The 23213-nt window shown below is 38.9% G+C and overlaps 1 protein-coding gene across 1 annotated transcript in view; it reads right to left on the reverse strand.

The window, feature by feature from the left end:
• MATN2 (matrilin 2) overlaps positions 1-20321 on the reverse strand; it is a gene marked incomplete at both ends in the record, with an annotated part of 55380 nt that extends 35059 nt beyond the window's left edge. The window contains 3 exons of the mRNA XM_079533228.1: positions 1364-1486; positions 6263-6832; positions 20168-20321. Of these exons, the coding sequence (XP_079389354.1) occupies positions 1364-1486; positions 6263-6832; positions 20168-20321 (847 nt within the window). The remainder of the gene's footprint in view (positions 1-1363; positions 1487-6262; positions 6833-20167) is intronic.
• Positions 20322-23213: the final 2892 nt, after the last annotated feature.

Below are 23213 nucleotides of genomic sequence, written 5' to 3' on the forward strand. Positions count from 1 at the left end.
AATTGTGGAAAACACAAAACATAATTCAGACAGCTGTGTATGACATATATCTACATTTTATAAGGGATGCTGGTGAGAAGGGCAAATAAAACAATGATTCCTCAAACTAGCTCATCCCCTGGCTCAACACTACAATAGGTGAACAATTCAAAAGCAATTTCCTCCTACAACCCAAAGAATCTGAACTTGTCTCCATACACCAGCAAAATTCACCATACAATTTCAGCACTGACATCTTCTGGACCCCATATCTAGTTGCTGAGGCTCTGACTAAAACTGTGTCCCACTACAGATGTAAAAGTCTAATAGTCAATCTGCGGAGTCCTCTCAGACACTGACATATTCCCATTGTTTCAGTCATCACAAAGGAGACAAAGAACCCCTTAATTCCAAACTACTTGATTAAGATGTTGAGATACAAGGACAGGATCTGAGCTTGCATCCTTCCCCTCATCTCTAAATCACGTATTGTGAGGGGGACATCCTTTGCCCTCACCATGATGGCTTTCTCATCTCTTTCAAAAGACATTTTTCAAAATAATTCTTGCAACTAAAATCGGTTTGACAAATTTGCTTTGAATCCATGGAGCTTTGTGGGGTAAGGAACTGCATTTTTAGCGAGTGTATTTTTCACAAGTGATAAAACTTATTACCTCACAATTAATTCAAAATAATTGTGGATAGAGAAATAAATTTGGCACATCTTTCTCATGTAATCTGCTGTTAATTATGAGGATGCAAGACAAAATGGACAAAAGAAATACTACTTACAAAGATCACAATTAAACTGAAATATGTTACTATGAATTATACAGTTAAAGCCAATTGCTTAAAAGCAAACAATTTTTTATAGAACAAATGAGAGCACAAGGGCTTTTGAAACTCTCTTCTGAAAGATTTTAAGGTTGTATTTCATGCAGAGTTTATAAAGTTTTCCAGAATGGCAAGTTACGTCCCAGTTTTGTAGTATGTGGTTTATTGTCCCTTACTGTGCCACTCAGGAAAAGCAACCAGTATCTAGACAGGTTACTAAATTAGTTGTGATCATTTAATACGAGATGATGGAACAGTTCTTTCTTTGATCGTTGCTTCATTCTTAAACTTATTACATCAATAAACTCAAATGCAACTTTATGTAGCTACAGTGCACTACTGCTTGATACTTAGCTTGAAATATTTGACAAAGGTTTGCAAGAACTTCATTAAAAAAAACACACAAAATACTACTTCACCTTTTTAGACTCTTTGTGATTACCATTAATTACACAATGAGTTCAGATCTTCTTTATGAACCCAACTCAAACCACTGACATTAAGTGCTTTTGAGTGGCACAAGAAAGAATAGTTTAGAAAGATAACATACTGCTGCAAGTCTTCTGGTCAGTGTTCAGGATGTAACCTTGTTTACATCTGCATACATAGGAGCCTGGGGTATTTATGCAGAAATGATCACAGCGATGCTCAGCTATACTGCACATATGGGGCACTGAAAGAAAAAAGTAAGAAGTTATTAATGACTGGACTTGTTTATTTGTTGTTACAAATGGTTTAAAATACTTTACTGAAGTCATTTAAAAAAACTGAGTTAAATTTCAACAGTCAAGACAAAAATGGAAGCTTAAGCCTACAGCTGAGTATAGAAAAAACCCTTACCAAACAGAATTATACTTTTATTTGTAATAAAAATAGGACTTTATACATAATCTGTCTGGTTGACAACGGTGACATCATTTTGGACATGAAATTACTCATGGAAGAGAGATATAAACAACGAAAAATTACAATAGAGCATCTGGAAACACTAATTACTTATTGGTTCCATGAAAACAATGAAACAGGCACCACATCCAAATTTAGAAATAAGTGTAATTTAATTACAAATTGTTCTAGAGAACATTTAATTTCCTGAATGAAGTACCCTACAGCTCAACACTAAGAAAGAATGATTGATTGGAAAAAAAATACCTGATGAAGAATCTTGTTTGCCAGTTTATTAATTTTGAGGAATGTCTGGACAAGATATGACTACAGTGAAGTCAAGCATCTCTGAAACTCAATAAGAGGAAGCTGAGCTGAGCTACACTCTAGAGTATAACTGTTCCTGAGCCTATTTTTTTTTAATCTGCTCATATTTTATGTCTCTAATAGCAAATAGTAAAATGCAACAGACTGTGACAGGAAGAAAAAAAAAGGCAGGTCTATTCTGCCAAATTCATTACCTAGCTATTATTTTTTCCCATATCAGATTTTCTGTGGGGAAGTAATGAATCTCATTGACTTTTTTCTTCCACTAGAGCACTGTTGGTATGTCACTCCTATAATATACAGGTGAATTGTTCTCAGAGAATAATGTGTGGAAAATAATCTGTTTTTTTCTCAAGGACAATTAGGGACCGATGTGCTCATTATACTGCTAGGCTGGCAAACATCAAAATTTATGGAATAGATATTCAACAGTAATTTTCTAGCAGCCACCATAAAAGCCTAATAAATAACTTCACACGTAATAGGCATGGAACATCTGCGGAAAAAAAAATAGTGTTTTTACAATACATACTATTTATTGAGTCTTTGGAACAGTTACCAAAGTTATGCATTTATTGCTAATACAGAAACCACAATTCCCAAATCTCTTAAACAGCTTATTTGAACTCATTGTCTGCCATAACAAAACAAGTGATTTTATCTTTGTGAATGCACACCTGCTGGTATTACTGGTCTATTCATTCTTCTGTCTTTCTAAAAGTAAAGTTCATGATCTCTGATACTTTCTAAACATGAGTTTCATCCTGGCTATATTTCACTAGTTTGCAACATCAGGTACAGTTTGTTATGACCAAAGAGGCACTTAAAATATGACAAAAACATAAAAATGTCAACAGTTTACATATCAAAAAATCTCACCATATTCATCCATAATATTCCTCCAAGAATAATCCTCCAAAAACATTCAGACCTCCAACTGTCAAATCTTATACAGTGGAGGAAAAAAAAAAAAAGCATCCCGAGCAACTGAGTTCATTCTGAGAATATATCGCTGCTACTTGTTACCAACTTCACATATCAATTATTTATTTTTTTTTCTGTGCTGAAAGAGGCTGTTGTATGCTCAACTTCTGCCTGACTTCTTGTAGGAACTTGTTTGTCTGGTGGACAAAACAAGAGACTGAAATAATAAAAGAATTGTATGGTTTTGGAATTTGAATGTGAGCCTTCTGAATTAGGTTTTATCCCCACCTTTGCCACAGGTTCCCTATTTGACTTTAGACAAGTCAATAATATCAGTATCTTCAAGGACACGTCCATGTTCACACACTGTGCTTTCAGCTAGAAGTACTTGCAACTAGATTTGCAAGAATGCAGGGCTCTCAGCTGCAAGTAATGGGTGTAGAGTTGTGGCTGATATACTCCATCATGCTAAAGTGCTCCAGAAAATCAGACCATTGAGTGCACTCAAAGTTTTATAGTGGACGATGCTGACAGTTTTAGCCCTGATTCTGTGGTTTTGTTCCTCAAGCATAAAATAAGGATGACACCACACTCTATGTTAGGAGGATAAAAAAGACTACTTGCTTCTGACTGCTCCAGCCCAACTTCTTTGTCTTTCTCGCTCTTCTATTTAATCTCCATCTGTTTTCCTGGATTCTATCTCTAATTCCATTTCCTTTCTAAGTTTTCATCTCATCTCACTCCTCTTGCTTCTGATTTCCCAAGACATTGCTTCTTCCTAATTTACCTTGCTGACTGGCAATAGAAAGAGGTCCATGGGATGCCCTGGCCTGAACTATTGTATCTAGCACCACTGAACCTTTAGAAGCCAGATGCAGAAACCACAGGGAAAGCCCACACAGTTTAAATGGATTCTTCTGAGAATTTAATTGCTAAGGACTGGGAAATCCCTGATATCTATAGGGTAACTATGGCTAATTCATTTTACTTTTTACCTTGCCCACACAGCTTCATCATTTGGCAAAATTATTCTCTTAACTTCATAAGAACCATGAATACATAGACATAAGGACAGTCCAAACACAACTGAAGAGTCCAGTTCTTTTCCCAAGGCATGAAGCCTAGCAGATTGCGACCATAGGGGTGCCTTGAATTGATTCAGAAAATTGTCCAAGGTACAATTTTCTCTTAACAGCAAGTTGAATCTAGTTAGCAGTGTGCCCCAGCAGCCTAAAGGGCCAACTGTACCCTGTAGTGCAACAGCCAAGCACTGCCAGCAGGTGAGGGTAGGACTTGATTCACTCTGCTCTGTGCTGTGCAGCCTCATCTCGAGCACTGGGTGCGGATTTGAGCACCAAGATACAAAAAGGACATAAAACCAATAGAGAGCACCCAAAGGAGGGCAGTGAAGATAGGGAAGGCAAGACATACAAGGAGCGCTGAGGTCCCTTGGTTTGTGCAGCCCACAACACCTCGAGGAGCTGAAGGGAGGCCTGATGGCGGCTGCAGCTCCTCACAGGGAGCGGAGGGGCAGCGACAGGGCCTGAGGGAACGGCATGGAGCTGCGTCAGGGGAGGGGCGGGTTAAATGGTGGGAAAAGATTCTTCACCAGAGGGAGGTGGACACTGCAACAAGCTTCCCAGGGCAGCAGGGCCGGTCCTGAGCTGCTGGAGTTCATGAAATGTCTGGACAGCACTCTCCTTTTAGTCAAACGTTTGAACTCTGGGTGGAGCTGTGTGAAGCAAAGAGATGGACTTCACAGTCCTTGTGCGTTCCTTCCAACTTGGGGTTTTCTATGAAATTCAGCAAGCTGAACGCTCTTCACAGCCCACACTCAACAAAACATTACAGATCCTATCTAACATGATGTAGTCCTTTAAGTTGAAATCCACAGAATGCTGGCACCTTAAGTTCTTTGTTGAACTTGGATTTGTAAGTGGTTGTTTTGTATCTCACCTTCAGCTCTTGAAACAGCAAATGTTGTGGAGGCATTCCCTTAGAAAGGGAGGCAGCAGCAATCCTTGTGACCTCCATACTCCTCCATCTGCAGGGTGAATGGTTTTATTGAGGATCATGTCTATTTGGATTAAAGGTGATCTACAAAACTTGAATACATTTACTGGGCACTGCTTAGTCAGGAAAAAAAAAGGAATAAATAGTACTTGTACTGGATTTGTTTCTAAAATGCTATTAAAAATCCAATAAAATTGAATTTTATATCATTTGCTATCTGTTCCATTTAAGCTCTCAATTCATGCTTAGTTTGCTTTCTTTGTTGTTTCTTTAAATGTACATTATGCCAGAAAATAATATGGCAAGTTAAAAACAGGAAAAAAATCAATGATGTGATGATTGTCTGTGATGGTGTCTTGTGCTGATGCAGTTCAGCTGGAGCTCTGTTGCTCTTTGAAACAATTCTGGAAAATACCACGTAATGAAAATTCTCCAGGCTATCTTGACAATAAGCCTCAGTTCTTTCCTGGCAAAAGCATCCCTAGAGATGATTGAGCATTCAATATCATCATGTATTCATTTTCTGGACTCTGCTGTAAATACTTCACTTTCATGCCAAATCTCTATGAAGATCCTTCAAACTTATCTCAGGAAAAACTAAAATTATATTAAGTACCCAGACTGGAGTAAAATAAGTTATGCATGACACTGTATTTGTAAAGGGTAGTTTTTAATCTGGGAATTACAGATGGAAATGATTTCTCTATTGTAAATTAATATCCATTAAGATATTACTTACTTTATGGAATGAATGAAAATCACGCTAATGGCTTTTCCTATCTTTTTGAATTTAAAATGGATAGAATACAAATATTATCACATAATTGTATAGTTACGCCTCTTCCAGTCACAAGGCATTCTACAAGATAATTGTTTGTATTTAGTTAATACAGATTTGGGTGAGGAATACCACAGAATCTTTTTAATAGCCAACAACCAACAGTAACTTTTATCAGTCTGAAGTTTCACTACTAAAGGAAATCACTTTTAAAATCAGTAAATTAAACAGCTTATCTAAAACAGAAGTGAATAGGAAAATCATGTATGTGTGTTTGCCTTGTTGCTTACGATCACTAGGAATAATATTTTACGGCACTGAGCAGTAGAATGAGCTTTTCCCCATATGTATAATTGTTGTTCTGAATACTGTTTAGCTAGTTTCCCTTTTTTTTCAATGTACATTTTCTAACAGATTAGGTTCCATATTAAAAAAAAAAACTAAGGACAATACATGACTTTTTTTTTTCCCCCCATGTTTTACTTTCATCTATGCATTCAAACCAATACATAAAAACCTTACCACAAAGTTTAGTCTGGAAGACGGAGGTCAGAGTTTCAATCTGACTGAAATTAGCAACTAGAAAGATGTGCTCTTCGTGTGGCTCACTCCCAATGGACTTGAGTGTGTTCATATCCACTCTTCCCACTCCAATGGCGAAAATCAGAATTCCAGAGTTGCGAGCTTTAGCAGCAATTTCTGCCACCGGATCCTGTGGTCTCCCATCTGTCACTATCATGATAATGCGAGGCACATTTTGGTTCAAAGGTCGAGCCCCTTCTGACTCTGAAAACGCAATGTTCACAGCATACTGGATAGCCAGTCCGGTCATGGTGCCGGTCGCCAGGTGCATCATTCTCCTCACTGCTCTCTCAATCTCCTGTTTCCTTCTGAACGTCTTCAGTGAGAACTCATGTTTGACAGTGCTGCCATACTGAATCAGGCCTACTCGAGTGGCATCAGGACTGATGTCCAGGAACTGCAAGATTGTTAAAATGAACTCTTTCACTTTTTCAAAGTCATACGGACGTACACTGCGAGAGCTATCAATGATGAAGACAAGGTCCAGACGTTTGTTGTTGCAAGTATTTTCTAGAAGACAAAATGAAACAAAAATACAAGAATTTTCAAATGCAGATCGGATTGCTTTGACCTGAAGTGTCAAAAATTGCCCCTCTCTACTCTGCCCTTATGAGGCTCCATCTGAAGTACTGAGTACAGGTCTGGAGGCCCTAGCACTGGAAAGATACTGAGTTTTTCAGGAGGGCCCAGAGGAGGGCCAGAAAGATGATCATAGGGCTGGCACACCCCTCCTATGAAAACAGGCTGAGAGAGCTGGGCTCGTACACTGGAGAAAAAGCTACGAGGAGACCTCATGATGGCCCTCCAATATTTAAAGGGGCATTATAAACAAGAGGGAAATCAACTCTTTACATGGGTAGATAACAACAGGACAAGGGGAAAGGGTTTTAAATTACAGGAGGGAAGATTTATGTTAGATGTCAGGCGGAAGTATTTCACTGAGAGGGTGGTGAGGTGCTGAAATACACTGCCGAGAAATGTTGTGGATGCCCCATCCCTACAGGTGTTCAAAGCCAGGTGGGGTCCTGGGCAACCTGATCAAGTATTTGACCTAGCAGTTGGCAACCTGCAGCCGGGGGATTGGAACCTGATAATCCTTGAGGTCTCTTCCAACACAAGTCATTCTATGATTCTGGGAAAGATGCTAAGTTAATACCCTGCCAGGAGTTGGAAAGAGACAGGAAAAAAAAACAGGAAATGCTATAAGTAATGCTACTTGGGTAATCCAAATGTGGTTTCTGGTTAATGACAGTATCTGCCTGTTACATGATCAGTAGATCAGTTTTTTGTGAGATTAGTACTCAGGATGGGCACTGTTGAGATTTTGGACTCATACCCCACACACGATGGAAATCCTCTCTGAATAACATAGCTATTATTTTAATGGGCTGCACCTTTATGCTTTTTGTTGTAGGGTCTGAGAATTCAGAAATCCTAATCAGATAACAGGTACTACTAGTCTTCCTTTCAAACAAGGAAACAGCCACAGAGAAATACAGGTCAAAAGTATCTGCTAATTGGAGTGAGTGAGATACAAAGGAACTGATTTTTCATGGAACTTGGCATTAAAGAGCACTTTGCATGTACAAAGTACAGCTCTCAGTGACGTCAACTGCAGCTGTGAGTGCTCAGCACTTCTGCAAATCATACCCCATGATTTCAAACACATAATTAATGGCCATCTGGGAAAAGTGTAGTCTACTGGACTAGCTCAGCGTCACACAGAAATTCTGGGGCTGCATCAGAGATAAAATCCACTTTTCTACAATGGCATTCATTTTGGAAAAAAAGACCGCCCATACACTTCCTGTCATTTTCTCTTTCAGTTGTCAACATTGCCTTTTTTTCTTTTTTCCAAGAGCCAGAAATACCACAGTGTATGTCTGTATCTGAAAACTGCATAGGCAGTCAGACCAAACTATCGCAGGTAACAACAATCATGGCTGCCTTCTGGGCATGCTACAAGCTTTCAAAAGCCCCGGGTACACTCACTGACTCCTGCTCAGATTCCAGTGCAGACACACGCACATGAGAACAGATAAGGATTAACCATTTGCTCATTTTGCCTATGCAGAAAGTCAGCACAGGTAGGCTTGAAGCAAGCAGGGGGATGTGAGCTCTGAACCTTGCTACAGAAGGCTGTGTATGGTAAAAGTTCAAAAGGAATCTGAAGGACTTAATAGCATGCTGGTGATGAGAAATCAACTGAAGTTTAAGAGAACAATTAAAGGTAGCTAGAATCCTCATCAAACTACAGAAGAAATCTCCCCTCGCTTAGCTGAGATAACTCTAACCACAAACCTCCCTTTCTGTGCAACTCAAGTTCCCAGAGCCCTCTTATCCAACAGGGCATTGAATCAGGCAAATGCCCTGCGGAAAAAGTAGTTGTTTGATTGTATAATTAAAGGTCATGTCATACAGCACAAGTACAAGTGGGCCAATCAAAGACTCGACTGGAACAGCATCTGTCTTCAGACAAGCCTTTACTTGCTTGTGACTGCTGATGAATGCTAACCATGTATCCCTGCCAAGGAAAGGGGTGAGAAGGATGCCTATTTTCACTTGTTAACTCAGAAGCCTCTTTCATGGATTACCAAGAAAGTCTGTAGGCATAGAATAAAAATGCTCTTTGCTGACAATAAAAATGACCGCCTGGGTTTATTCATGTGCAGTCTAAAGTATGGCTTTATTCATGAGCGTAGGAATATGCTCAAGTTGCTTAGTCTTTCAAAATCAGAGGATGTTGAGTGCAAGCCAAACTGAGCAGAATAAAACTCCAGTTCTAATGGAATACAGATATCCTGACCGCTATCTTCCAACTTATGAGGTCAATTGTGTATCTATACACAATTGTAATTGTGTAACTATTAATTACTCTTACTAATATTCCAGAACAATTGTAATGTAAAGATAACACTGAAATAACATTTAAGCGAGCAGGACGGTGAAAAAGTTAGTTACAGAAAGAAGTCTAAGTGTTTATGAAGGGAAAGACAGGGTAGGGAGAAGGGTAAAATCACTGCTATTTTACTTTCCATAAAAATGAGAGCCTTCCTGTTGAATGCTTTTGAATTTCATGGAGGATTTTTTATTTGAATATATAGATTTGGATCCCAGCCTGAAGAAACTCAATTTCTTATTTTGAAGTAGCCTATGAAAAAGGGAGGGAAGAAATCTGGATAGCATTACTGGACAGTGCTACAAGAAATAAAGCCCATTTTGCTAAATTACTTATGCAGAAAAATATAGTAAGTGGGTTACTTTGAAAGTAATGCCTCCTATTTAGTTCCATGGAAACTACAACAGAAGCAAACAGCACAATAACACAGTCTAATAGAGCAAAGTCTCAGCTACAAAGCACTGTTTTTCATCATAGACATGACCACTAGCCTATCTGTGCAGATGAGCTGATCAAGACGAACTTCATTTAGTGGTATGACAGCTGTATATGGCCATCCAGAATATGGCTTGTCTTTCACACTGCTGTCACCACTGCTGAAACACACTGCCCGCTGCCTCAGTGTGCCCACATCAACTTTTTGATCTCCTCAATAAATGTTCAGCAAATGGCAATAAATGTCAATGAGTGCAATTTTTTTTTTTGCAAAGAGGAATTCAACCACACACCTTTACTTCACACACTCTTCCACGTCAGACACCATTCCACCAAACTGCCCCTCTGCTGCCATCTGTCACACAGCAACAACATGGAACGGAATACTGGAGGGAAGACGCAGCCTCTAATGCCGTACCAACACCTGCCTCGGATATTGTGGGTAGGGAGTATTACTTTCAAAGCAGTCCTTGTATATTTCTGAATTACTTCTGCTAGGAAAAATCCCACCTATAGAAATGTCAAGCATTTCAAAATAAAAAAAATCTTTAAAGTCTCTGTCTTGTTTTGGATGTTCTTAATAACCTTATAATTATTAATGATGATTCAGTCAACCCAGGTTCCATAAAACTCAGTGTAAATCTTTCACCAAGCAAAACTCCATCTGGATGGTACTTTGAGGAGTGGCAATCAGTAATGGCTAACAGATGAACACTAACCCCCTCAGATAAACTTTCCATGCTACTTTTAAGAAGTTTCACAGATTTACACTTGCCCTGTAAACCATAATCTCTTCCTCCTACCAGTTCTTATGTTTAAACAAAAACTTTTTCACAACTTTGGCAAATGTCTTCAAATCCCAATGAAACGCCTTTCTACTCTCCTTATGAAAAGTGACACATTCATTGAAAAGAGCTACTCATCCAGAAACCAGCACCAAAGTTAGCAAAGATATTGAGTTGACCATAGAGAAGTTTTAAAAATAAATAAATAAATAAAGCAAAAGCCCTGAAAGTGTGAACTATATTATCCAAAACTTCAAGGCCAGGTCAAGAGTAAATGTGTTCTTCTCCACTCAATATCCAGTTTGTCTAGAAATGAGTTACTGTCATACCACCTCTGCAAAATGAACAATGGTTCTCACTTAATGAATCCATCTGGGATCCACTCCAGTAGGAGGGAGTATTCCTGAGCATAGGAACTGAATCTTCTATGCTGCTGAAAGATTAGAATGGTTCCTGGTACTGTTTTGCCTGGGAGATTAACATTTTTTCAAATAATACTCAGGCATGATGTGGGAATAAGCATGAGCCAGGGTCCCATCCTAACAGGCAATATGGATGCAAGCACTCTGCAAGCTTAGTATCCATCAGTCAATAGCATCAATGCAGGCTGTGTTATCTCACTGGTCTCAGTGCCAGAGAGCAGCCTATGATACACATTAAGCTGCACTCACAGCATTAAATTCACTTTCCCACTACAGCACTACGCCTCCTGGGAATAAGCCCTGATACCCCATAACCTTTGCACCACACATGGGAATTGTTTGGGGGGTGCCAATCAACATGTGCCAGAGTCTGCTCTAGCAATTAAACAATAACAGTGGATTCCCAATGCCCAGGAATGTCCCCAGTGCTATTTTATTCATCAAACATTTCCATTTTGGGATATTCAAGCTGAACTTATTCAAAGGACCCAAGTTTTAGATGATTTTTTTTTAAGTTTTTTGCAGGCCAAATCCCTCAAAAAGTTTGGTTAGAATGGAATTACTTATTTCCTATTGTCCTGTATCTGCATGATGCTCTAACACATTTTGTAATATGGATAAAACCTATTTGATAATGTGGATCTTTATCCTAACAAATGAGATAGATAACTGTTAAAGACAGTTTGCACACAAAGCAAAAGGAGGTTAGCTCCATTTCTTAAGTACTACAGCAATTTTAAGATATTTAGATAATAAAAAACTGAGTTATAACAAAATACTCGTCCCACGAAGACTTTTGTTATAAATTAAGACAAGTTAAGCAAAAAGGAAAGATGAGATCAGTTAAGAAAAAATGAGATCATAGAAAAGTTATTGCCTAAGTAGGCAATCCATTAATGACAATTTTAAGACTCAATGTATTGTATCTACATCACTGCAGAGTGAGCTAAGAAATACAAAACCTACATGGTGTGTGAGATTGCCAGCAATAACACCACAATTATTTTTAGACTTTTATCTTTGTCTGAATAACAGAACAAAGGTCTTCACTTAAATGAAAGAGGAGATAATTATGCACCCAGCCAGTGTATTATAAAACTTTTTTCTATATTTCTCTTAGAATCATAGAATCACCAAGGTTGGAAAAGACCTAAAAGATCATCCAGTCCAACCGTTCACCTATTCCCAATAGCTCCCACTAAACCATGTCCCTCAACACAACATCCAGCCTTTCCTTGAACACCCCCAGGCTCAGTGACTCCACCACCTCTCTTGGCAGCCCATTCCAGTGCCTGACCACCCTTTCTGAAAAGTAATACTTCCTAAATACTTCTTCTTTGCCATTTTATTATTTCATTTTCTCCCAGCCTTGCTTGCCTTTCTTTTCTTTACAACTTTATTCTTCATTTACTTTGGTATGATTCTTAGCAAGTTTGTTGTAACCATGAACTTGTTGGTATTCAGTATTCTTAGAATTCCAGAATTCTGGTTTTCCCTGGCTAAGCATCCAGCCAGAAGGACTGGGTTTGACAGGTACTCAGATATTTCCAAAAGATTTCTCAGTTCAACAAGAATGTTTGACCTTCTTGCTGTATAATCATATAATGTTAGCAATACCCAAATTTGTAATTCTTTCATAAATCTATTAAGAGCAAAGCACTCTGATGGGAAGAAAGACATGTGTGTACATACTGCCTACATATACCTTCTGGGAAACTGCAGTAGCTTCATTTATAAGGTCCAGGCACAAAGTACACAGAAGTAAATACTGTGCCTGTTTGGAAAACACATTTTGTGGCTGTTGACAGGAATAAATGAAAGATACCAATAATTCCAAACACTTCCTAACTCTAGTGAGATATCTTTTGCAAGTTACTTCGATCACTTTTCTCCATGGTGGGTTTCAGATATGATCATACCTAACTGTATGAAGTTGGTGTTAGGAACTGCTGAGGACCCCCTCATCTGGCACATGTATGTCTTGCACTTAGTTGTTCAGATGACTCCACTTCTTTCCAGAACAAATCCTGAGTCCAAAACCTGCCCTCATACTCCCTGACCACATTCTTAATCTGAGCTGTTTCCCAAACTCACAGGCCTCTGGCCCTATCCCAAAGATTCATTACGAGTTTGGCAGTTCACCCACTCCTCTTTACAAATTTCTTCATCTGGGAGCACTCTCCAGATAAAACACAGCCTCAAGACATCTCGTTATTGACTCTGACAAAATCTTTTTTGAACTTCCAGAATTTCTGGGAGAACTGTACAGCAGTAGGCTCTTATCCACAAATTTCCATTTCCCCTACATGCAAGTGCTCCATTACTCGTCACGTCAGGAGGTGCCTTTGTTCACTATTTCTGTTATTTCCCCGTCACCTATTCCAAAATAACAAGGTCATTACTGCTATAAGATTTCATCTAATCCCAGGGTCCCAAAGTGACTCCTAATACTTCTCCATTTCTTTACTGAGATTGGTGCCGTGTCTGGTGCAACACTCCAGTTGCTGGGATGCTGCCAACTTTCTCAGTTCTTCTCAGACATTTCATCTGCTCTGCGATGGACACTGCTGGTTCTCTGCTTTCGTAGTCAGGAGGACTGGGGATGGGGGTGTGGGGTTGCTTTCTCTTGCAGGCAGGGGAACACCAGGACAGAGGGATAGAGCATTCTCTTTCTCCTTGAATAACTGAAACCTCTATCTTGTCTCAGACACTGTTTGAGGGACACAGAAATTATTAGAAAAGGAACAGGTAGAAAAAGTAAACAACTGTTAGCAGGAGTGTAGAAAGCAGGAATGAAACAAAATGACCAAAGAGTTTGAACTCTTTTCCTTTCACAACATTAGCATAATGTTTTAAAAACTCCTATCCGTACTTTTTTTCAAAGCCACTCACGTCTTTGTTTATAGGGAAAGCTGTTAGCAACCTCAACATTACTCACTGATCAGCTGACTTGAAACCACATATTTCTATCCATTGGTAACAGTGTAAGTACTGTACTCTTTCCCAGAATAGTTTCAGAAACAGCACCATGGGGTACTGCCATATACCATCTCCCACTGCCCCCATAAACACATGGGACATCATACCCACTGGCAAACTGTAGTTCTATCAGTACAGCAGTACTTAAGTAGGTAGAAAATCTTTAGATTTCAAAGCGACCTAAAGAGCACATCTGTTTACCTAATGCTGCCTGATTATCCACTCACCCTTATAAAGTGAGTTGTCCCTTAGGTTACAAAAATACCGTTTCCAAGATTTTCCACATAATCTTGCATTTTTGCTTTTTTAAATTGTTACAGTGAAGCCAAAAACACCAAACTTCTGAACATTCAGTGTTTGTATTCTTTTTTTCAGCCTAGTCTTCCTTAAAATAAAATACTCAAGAGGAGGCTTTGAGCCCTCTGAGAATACACATATAAAATGGAGCTTGTCATTTTACTTAGCACACGTTAAGACAAGTTAATTCTTTTTCACAGAAGCTGCATTTCTCAGTAACTGGTGGGGGTTGTAACAAAGAAGTTCACAAACAGAGCATCTTCAGTTTGGTACATAACTCAGTTATCTTTGTAGCAAGAGATATTCTTTCCTCCTTGTGGAAAACTTGCAAGTCACTTTAAAAAAAAAAAAAAAACAAAGGAAAAAAAGGGAAAAAAGAGCATAAGAAAATGAAACAACAGAAAAGAAAAGGGAGAAAGAAGGAGAAAGAAGAAAAAAGAAAGAAAAGAGAGAAATACACAGGCTTTATTACAGGTAATTATTATGCAAAGGAAATACATCTACATCATACTTTTGCAATGCACAAGTAGAAAATTACTTGTGCTGCTAGAAATATGATATCATATATAACATTAATTACTGAACTGCACTTAAAGTGGCTGAAATGCGAATGCTATTTTGATGCAAGACTTTAAAATTAATAATGAAATCTAAATACAACAGTTGGCAAGCATAACAGTGTAACGTGGCTAGAAACTGCTAACCCAAATCAAAACCCAAACTTTCTGATCTCTGTAACGTCTGGCTGCAAAGGAGTGTATCCAGAACAGGACACAAATCCCTGAAGTCTGTTGCAGTCCCAGAAGTCCTCCACAAGCTGGGCTTGCTTAAGGGGTAACAGCTTCTGCAGGGAACAACTGACTTGGCAGGGATACGGCCCCACTCACATCTTGCTTCTCATCCTCCAGGTCCTCTACTAAGGGTTGGGGAGGCACAGCCTTAGTGAAAGTCAGATTATCAAGCTTCCGAGCTACAGAGAAAGGGTCTTTTACTGCCAGGAAAACACAGAAGCCTAAGAGAGTGGGGGAATCTGGGCAGGTGCAACTCCTACTACTGCTTAACACCCAGCCAGGCAGGTTAAGGACATCAGCTATTGCAGGGAAGAGGCTGACAGCTAGGATGTTAAAATGAAAACTGAAGTGCGAAGCCTTGGCATAAAGGCCATGAGAGACCTCTCAGCTATCACTGCCTGAAAGCAAAGCAAGCAATTGCTAATTCTCCATTATAGCACAATGACTGCACCTAAACATCTCAGAGGGAAGAAACTGGTGATTTCAGACTATAAAACGCTTTGATCTCTCTTTTCTTTCTATATTATATATAGATATATCTATATCTATATAGATATGTCTATGTATATGAGGCAATTTTATGTTTCCATCAATGGAAGTCTAAACTGATAAGAACTTGATTACTTCGTAACCTTATAAAAGTTTGGTTAACTCTTAATTAGAAAAGGATTTCAGTTACATTTTAGCTAAATATATGATAATTCAAAAGATGCCATTTGCAACTGTTTCCAGTCTTTATCTACTGCATGAAAAAGATTTAATCTCCTCAAATATAATACCAGCATCTCATGTCAAAAACATGTTGCAGTTGTCATGACATTATCCTGACTTCAACTGCAATGCAGTCTTCCCTTGCAATGATCACTTAACGTCCGTGAGGATAAAAAAAAACTTGGAAGAATTACATCTATATGAAAAAATAACATGAACACACTTATGGTGAGGCTGTAAATAAGATTTCTACAGCAGTTATCGTGTGGTTCAGTAGCCCACATGAGCAGGATTTAGAGATCTCTGGACAGCCCTCAGTGTATAAATGTACAATGAACTGCACCAAAACTAAACAAAAATCTTTTCTGCACTTCACAGAAGCATTACAGAGTGCACTCACTTTCATCATTTATTTTCTGCTCTTAGTTGTGTCTAAAATTTAAACCTGTACGGTTAACCTGACAATGCTCTAGAGCCCTGAAGTTACATACACACCAGCTTAAGAGCTTGGTTGGATATAAGGATGTTTGAAATAATTTTAACAGACTGAAGCAGTGATTCATAAATTCAGAGAGCACTGTGTAATTCATAGCTTCCCTTTGTATCATTATTGAAACCACATACATACAACCAAGAGATAAATCATTATATATTTTGCTGCAAAATGTAATTCAACACAGATGAGACACTTGAGCTCAGCAGCAGTTTCTACTGAACAGCGGCCAAGTACATTTCCCTCCTGGCCTCCTTTCCCCTCCCTTTCTTTCAGTTTTTTGCAGTATCAGTAAATCTCTTGTAGCTTCTTTCTTCTGGTATCATGTAGGAATGCTTCCTGGATTAGCATTGTCGCTCACTTACGTAGTTATTTCCAAAAACAGGTAGATGTATGTTTTAGATGTAAATTCCTAAAGAGCAGATAGAATGTAACTGCTAGAATATTATTCCACAACTTATTAAATTTCCATGCATCCACCTCAGAGCTCTCCAAAGAAACATGCCCATGTGACATGAAATAAATGATCAGTTTTAAGTTTACAGGATCAGAGTTCACAAAAAAAACACAACACCCACAATTGTGAGTTCAGCACAATTTTGAAGTTTTGCTTTGCCTTCTTGTACAATAAATGCCAAAAATGCGGTAGGAACATCGCGGTGCCTCCTGCCCCCACCCCCTCCGTCCTTCCCTAATACACAATGTTGAGCATATCTTGCAAGGACTGGGCATTTGTCACTTCTGAACATGCAACCTGCTGAAAGATGCTGTGGACAGCTGCTGTGAGCCTGAAATCACAGTATGGTAACCACCACTCTGGACAACTGATACATACCTTGGTCAATCAGTCAATTTAAGTGCAGAGGTCCATCTCAGTTACACCTGAAGGAAATTAGCTAATGCAACAGACATTATTTTATACTGAAAAACACGTAGCCAACTTTATTTCCATTACTCTTTTCCTGAGTATCCAAAAGCAAAGCTCAGCTGGCAAACTGTGCTTTCACTGATCTGTATGTAATCTAACAAAGCAGCTGCACTCAGCAGGAACAAAGATTTCGTCAGACAGCTCAGTAAAAACTCTTCAGAGCTCTAATAAAATACTTAGAAGATTTTGAAGCAAAAGATTAATTTCCTTTAAGATACCAGGATAAGCAAACACATCCAATAGTTGGGATCAAACTACTGATAAGAGGAAAGAGAACACCAGTTTTAGTTATTGTATCATTTGAGAGGGGACTGCCCTCTGCTCCAGGAAAGACAGATTCCATGGGCCACCTCTTCTCTTTCTGTTATTTCACAAGTACATGCAGAACCATGGAAATGATCCTTTATATTAATTTCCAACAACTTAATGTAAATTCTGTGAATACAAGAAATACACACACATTTTCTATCTCTGAACCAATCACACTTATTCTAGAGCTAACCACACTGCAAGGAAGATTTATGACAATACTAACAAAGTTAATTAAATCAGCACAGTTGACAAGTTTTAAATACCCAGGGATTTGCTTAAGGATTTAAAAAAAGCAAAGTGTGAAAAGTCAAACCTATCCAAAGTAGACTGTCTTTCAAAAGCCACACTGAGTTCCAAATGCTTTACTGACATCCAATTGACGCCTACACAACAAGACATCAAATTTTAATGGAAATCACTAGCTACAGTAATAATTTTAAACAATGATAACCTATGCAAAGATCTAGAAAAATGAGAACAACACACACTGAGGCTTAGCAGAAAGACAGTAAGACAAACACAGAAATGACATAGCTCAATTCTTCTGAAAGTCCCCTTAAAACATAACCTATTAGCCCTAAGATAACTAAGGAATCTATGAAGCATACGGCTGCCAAAAGTCAGATCAATCCCAATTTAGCTTGATCCTGAAGTAACTGTACATGTATCTGAACAATACCACAGGATTTTTAGTCTTTTCCATTTTGTTTATTCATATTGCCAGTCTCACACAGGAAGGATTTTTTACTTCTGTTCATAGCCACTGCCTGTACTCTACCAATAAATACCAATCATAGCTGCATATTCATTTTTAAAAACTTAAAACAAAATGAAAAAGAATTAAATTATACTGATGCTACTTAATACTCAAATGGCATAATCCCACATTTTAGTCCTAAAAGCAGAGAGCTCCACCCAACAAAAAAAAATCCCAAACTCCTGAACTTTTATTGCTTTTCCATGCATCTCTTGGTTCAGTGCAGCTATATTGCTCACTTTTGCCTGCTAAGCAAGTCTTTCCACAACAGCAGCAATTGTCACTGCCACTATTTATTGTACACATATTACACAGGATGGTATGGCTTTTAATCCCTGTTAAATTACTTTAAGTCTGCAGTGATTTTATTCAGTCAGTAGAATTGATGTCACTGAGATCATGATTTGGCCCAGTTCTCTCTCATGTCATTTAAAGATCGCTGCAGCTTCTGAGCACAGTGGCACACATTTTACACATTCTGTTCTCTGCAGAGAGGCACGTTTTGACTATGCCACTGTTTATACGCAACTGCTGAATTTGAAGCAGGTGACCTAATTTACTGTAACAGAAAGCAATGCCCAAGAGTCTGATTCCAAACTGCCACGTACTTTTACGTGCTGGACCAGAGACTGTCCCCAGTCTCTTGCATCATTTAATGTCTAGAAACAGTTCTTTCAGTAAGATTTGCCAGAACTGTTTGCATCCTGCATATGCCAAACTGAATAGGGATCCAGACTTTTGTAGGGACCACAAAATTGCTTGACTTTTAAAAGAAGAAAGAATTTAATCTATGCATTTTGATTTGATAGCAAGTACTAGTTCTTTCCATTCTTTTCCACAGTTCAAAATATAAAAATGGGACTATAGGAGTAATTTTATAAAGTCACAGAAAAAAATAAAGCAAGGTGAGAAAGATTATACTTTTATTTTCTCTACATAGCACCTTACTATTGCATTCATTTTTTAGGGAAATAGGTAATTCATTTCTTAAAATAATAAGTTAATTCAGGATATTTGCTGAAGACTGAAAGTTTCAGGAAAGGCTGTCATTTAATCTCATTTTAGAGTTTAGGATCCTAGAAAGATTAAGAGTCTTGCTGAATAAGTTGTGAATGGAGGTGTTTCTCTAGCTGTTCTACATCTGTGCCTTCTGAAGGGCTGTTTCTTCAGAGTTGTGCTTTTCAGCCCCCAGTGGCAGACCCCTAAGAGTCCCAAGACCACATGTATTAGTTCTGAGACAGTCAGAAACCTGCTGTCATCTGACTGAAATTTGTTCTACAGGAATTGAAAACCTCTGGTTTTTAAGCTAAGTCATGCCAAATTGTGAATGGTACTTCACGTATCTTTACCTGTTTAAAGGATCCCATTTTGTATGAAGAAGAGTTTAACTCTGATAAAACCCACTGCTCTCCTCCCTCTCACACATTCTCCCATCTTCTGCCTTCTTCCCTGGACATTTCACACTCCTCATGTTTACCTGTGATTCTGTTACCTAGGTTAGGTGAAAGGCATAAGGAGGCAGACTACTTACCATCTCCTGACTAGAGGGAGATATTTAGTGAGATCTACTACTAATGTGCATCATGAAGCCATAAAGATAGGCCTTATCCAAAGTTAAGTCCATGCTATCTGTCTGTAATCTGAGTTTGTGATTTTCTCACTGAACTAAACAGTGAGCAAAGGAAAAGTAATTTAATAAGCCCCATTTCAACAGCTACTGATTTCAGTAACTTTTTTTTATCCAGTACAAGAATCTTGTAGCAAATACTTATTTCACAGCACCTACATAAAATAAATCTAATATCCCGAAAGTAAACGCTTTCTTTCCAGAGCTGCTAAATCACCAAACTCTCATATTCCTGCTTGAAAACGACAATCTCCTTTTTTATTATAAACTAACTCAGCCAAGGTTTGGCCAACTGCTCGTGCTTTTTATCTTTATTATCCTTATACTTGAAATTGATTCAAGTGCTGGTGGTGACTCCTCTGTTGTTTTTTTTGTTTGTTTTTTTTTTTTTGTGCTTTTTGTAACTTACCTAGTAGAGATTGAGAGTTAACATCCCTTTTTCGGGTAAAATATCCTCCAGGGAGATCTCTTGCCATGACAGCAACAGTGGAAAGTAGAACGTGCCCAAACAGCAGAAAGTAGCATGCAATCATTGTCTTCATTTTCAAGAAGTAGAGGGACATTCAAGGATGCAAAACTGCAATAAGGAGAGAAAGAGATGAGCTCTGTAATTTGACAGAAAAATACACTGTAACCTTTCCAACCACCCAGCTGAAATGCTTCTGTCTCATCATGTGCCATCACACAGATATACCCACATACCCACACTTTCAAGAAATTAGATGCAGATCTTGTGTAAGAAATATATTCCAGAAACAGCAGCAATAAATGTGAACTGGCAACCGCTCACACTTTTCTTTCAGAAGACTGTCCTTTGCTGCTGGCATGAAGACAAGCACGCAGGTGGAGCCTTGTTTACTCCAGAAGGCTTCTAAAACTGGCGATCGTTTGCCAGTTAAGAAGTTTTTTCATACAGAAGAATAAATTTTTTTTGACAAAAAAAGGAGTTTGTTAAGGGCACCATCAAAAGCCATGGCTGACTCTGCACACGAGCAGAGAGCTAAGACTCACTTTCCAGCCATGTCTGCTGTACCTGACATCCTCAGATGCGCTGCCTTCCCTAAACCATGACTGTTTTGTGTTGTGAAAAGGCTATCCCACAGTAGCTAGGTTCACCCTGGAATGGTGATATGATGAGGTTTGGTCAGAAGTTTCTCTAGGTATGCAAAAAATTGTAAAAAACACGTTCACAACCAAAAAAGGACAATTTCACATAAAACTGAGTGGCAACTTTTAAAACAGTGTATATTTTAATGACAATTCCTGGCCAAGTAACTAAGATGCTGAAAACAATTTTAATAGGGTCCTAAACTCCATAAGGAGAATGACACAGAGCTACCCATCTGCTACAGAAAGCAACTCAATGTCCTGTTTACCTGGGGCAAGAATTAGATTTTTTTTCAACGAGGCACTCATTGGCAGAATACACAATTGTGTAAATATCTTCTAATAAAGAGATTTTTATGCATGATTCTTAGGCCTATCTCACATAACCATTACACACTGAGCTATTTTTCTGCGTATCAATCTATTTTTCCTTTTGTGCATCTTACTCAGCATTCCCAAATATGAATACAGTGGTGCGTATGCCATTTTGCCACAGAGCAAATCAAAGGGAGCCTTTGCCCTCAAAATGCCCAACCACGCTTAAATAGTCAATAAAACTCAGTAACAGGAAACGTAAGAGCAGTCCCACCATAAAAGGTCCATATCTCGTAAAGAAAACAAATGAACAATAAGCATCCTATTAACAAAGTTCCCCTACCCTCACAAGCACTTTTAAATTGTTTCAAAAGAAAGCAATGTTTTACAGAGAGCTTTCACAGAAGCACAGAATTGCAGAGCTTGGAAGAGCCCTCAAGAGATCATGGAGTCCAACCCCCCTGCCAAAGCAGGTACCCTACAACAGGTCACACAGGGAGGCATCCAGACTTGAACATCTCCATAGGAGACTCCACAAACTCTCTGGGCAACCTTTTCCAGTGCTCTCTCACCATTTACTTGCCACATCCTACAAGTGTGGATACACAAGGATAACCCAAAATAAAAATTCATGGGAAATTGCATCAATTTTCAAATTTAAAAAAAATTAAATAAAAAATCCCAAATCCAAAAGCTGCATATGTGATTGAAGGCACCACTGATCAAAGCCCACGTTCATCTTTCTCCACCCTTTAACCCAAACTGAAAACATCTACACTGCTTTGCAGAGGTGATGGCAGCTTTGACTCAGGAGCTTTGCACAAGTTCCAGGTACATACTCGTGTCTGCTGCTGCTTGCTTTTTTACATGACCAGTTTGCATTGTGGCTGCACAGCTCCTTTGCTCACAGCCCTCCCACGGTTCTGTTTATTTTCTGGGTTTTCTGAAAGTCTGCTGTCTTCACTTGAGAAGCTGGATGGTGTTTACTGCACCACACTTGGTATTTAACACCTCATCTTCCCAGCAGGCTAAGCCAAGCTGCTGGCAAGCCCTCTGCAGCATCACGCTGCTGACTAACCCATGCTCTCCCAAGCTAAGAGCAAGCTCCCGAAGTTACAAACACCTACTGTTAGTAACTACCTGGAAAACATGTTTCAAGCACTTCAATTCCAGCTGCTGCCTCAGCTGAAATAAATATTTATCAGGAGACAACTCAGCTTGGCTGACCCCAAACCGAGCTGCTGTATGACAAACATCCCCCACACCTCTAAAGCAAAAGACATCAAGAAGAAGGATTCATTCTCCTTTGCAGGTTTCCCTTGCTCCCCAGCTGGCTCCTAGATAAGAGTTCAACGCTCCAAGGTATTTTCTTATCAATTTTACCTGTGCTTACTCTGCCATATGGCCACGCCATGGAATGATTTTTGATACCCTCTAATGCATTTTCAAACATCATGAATTACAGTGCAAGAATGTTGAAAAATGAAATTGTGGCTCCATCTTTCAGAATCACATTTCTTTCAGTGGACAACACTCAAACGATACAAGCCTGTTTCTATCATTTTAAATACCCTTCTATGGAAGTCAGTCTTCTCAGAAGCAAGTAATGCTGTGGTTTGAACAGAGATGCTACTAACTTTTCAGGGCCAGAAGTGATGTATCAATGACCTTCTCCATTGCATGGTGCACGTTATAAATATTTGCTCTCTTTCCTGGGTTAACTCTTAAACAAGAGACAGCTTTCAAACAAGGAAAGAGATGCTCTGTGGTTCATGCCAGTGTTCTTCAGTCAGTCAGAGTTCTTCCATCTCTTACCCCACTTTAGGGAAACTTCTTTTGCACAGATAATTAGGAAACCCTTCCTCTGATCCTGAAAGCCACAAAGGCTACAACTTTTTTATTTGGGCACCTTTTTCATTTATGTTTTCACTGGTCAGATCATACAGAAAAACAAACTAGGAAACCAGAGCAGTAAAATGTTTCAGCTCGTGCTTCTTGCTGCTCTGGGTGGTCTCAATCCTCACCCTGCAGTA

Source organism: Tetrao urogallus (assembly GCF_951394365.1).
Source record: "Tetrao urogallus genome assembly, chromosome: 3".
NCBI classification, from domain to species: Eukaryota; Metazoa; Chordata; class Aves; order Galliformes; family Phasianidae; genus Tetrao; species Tetrao urogallus.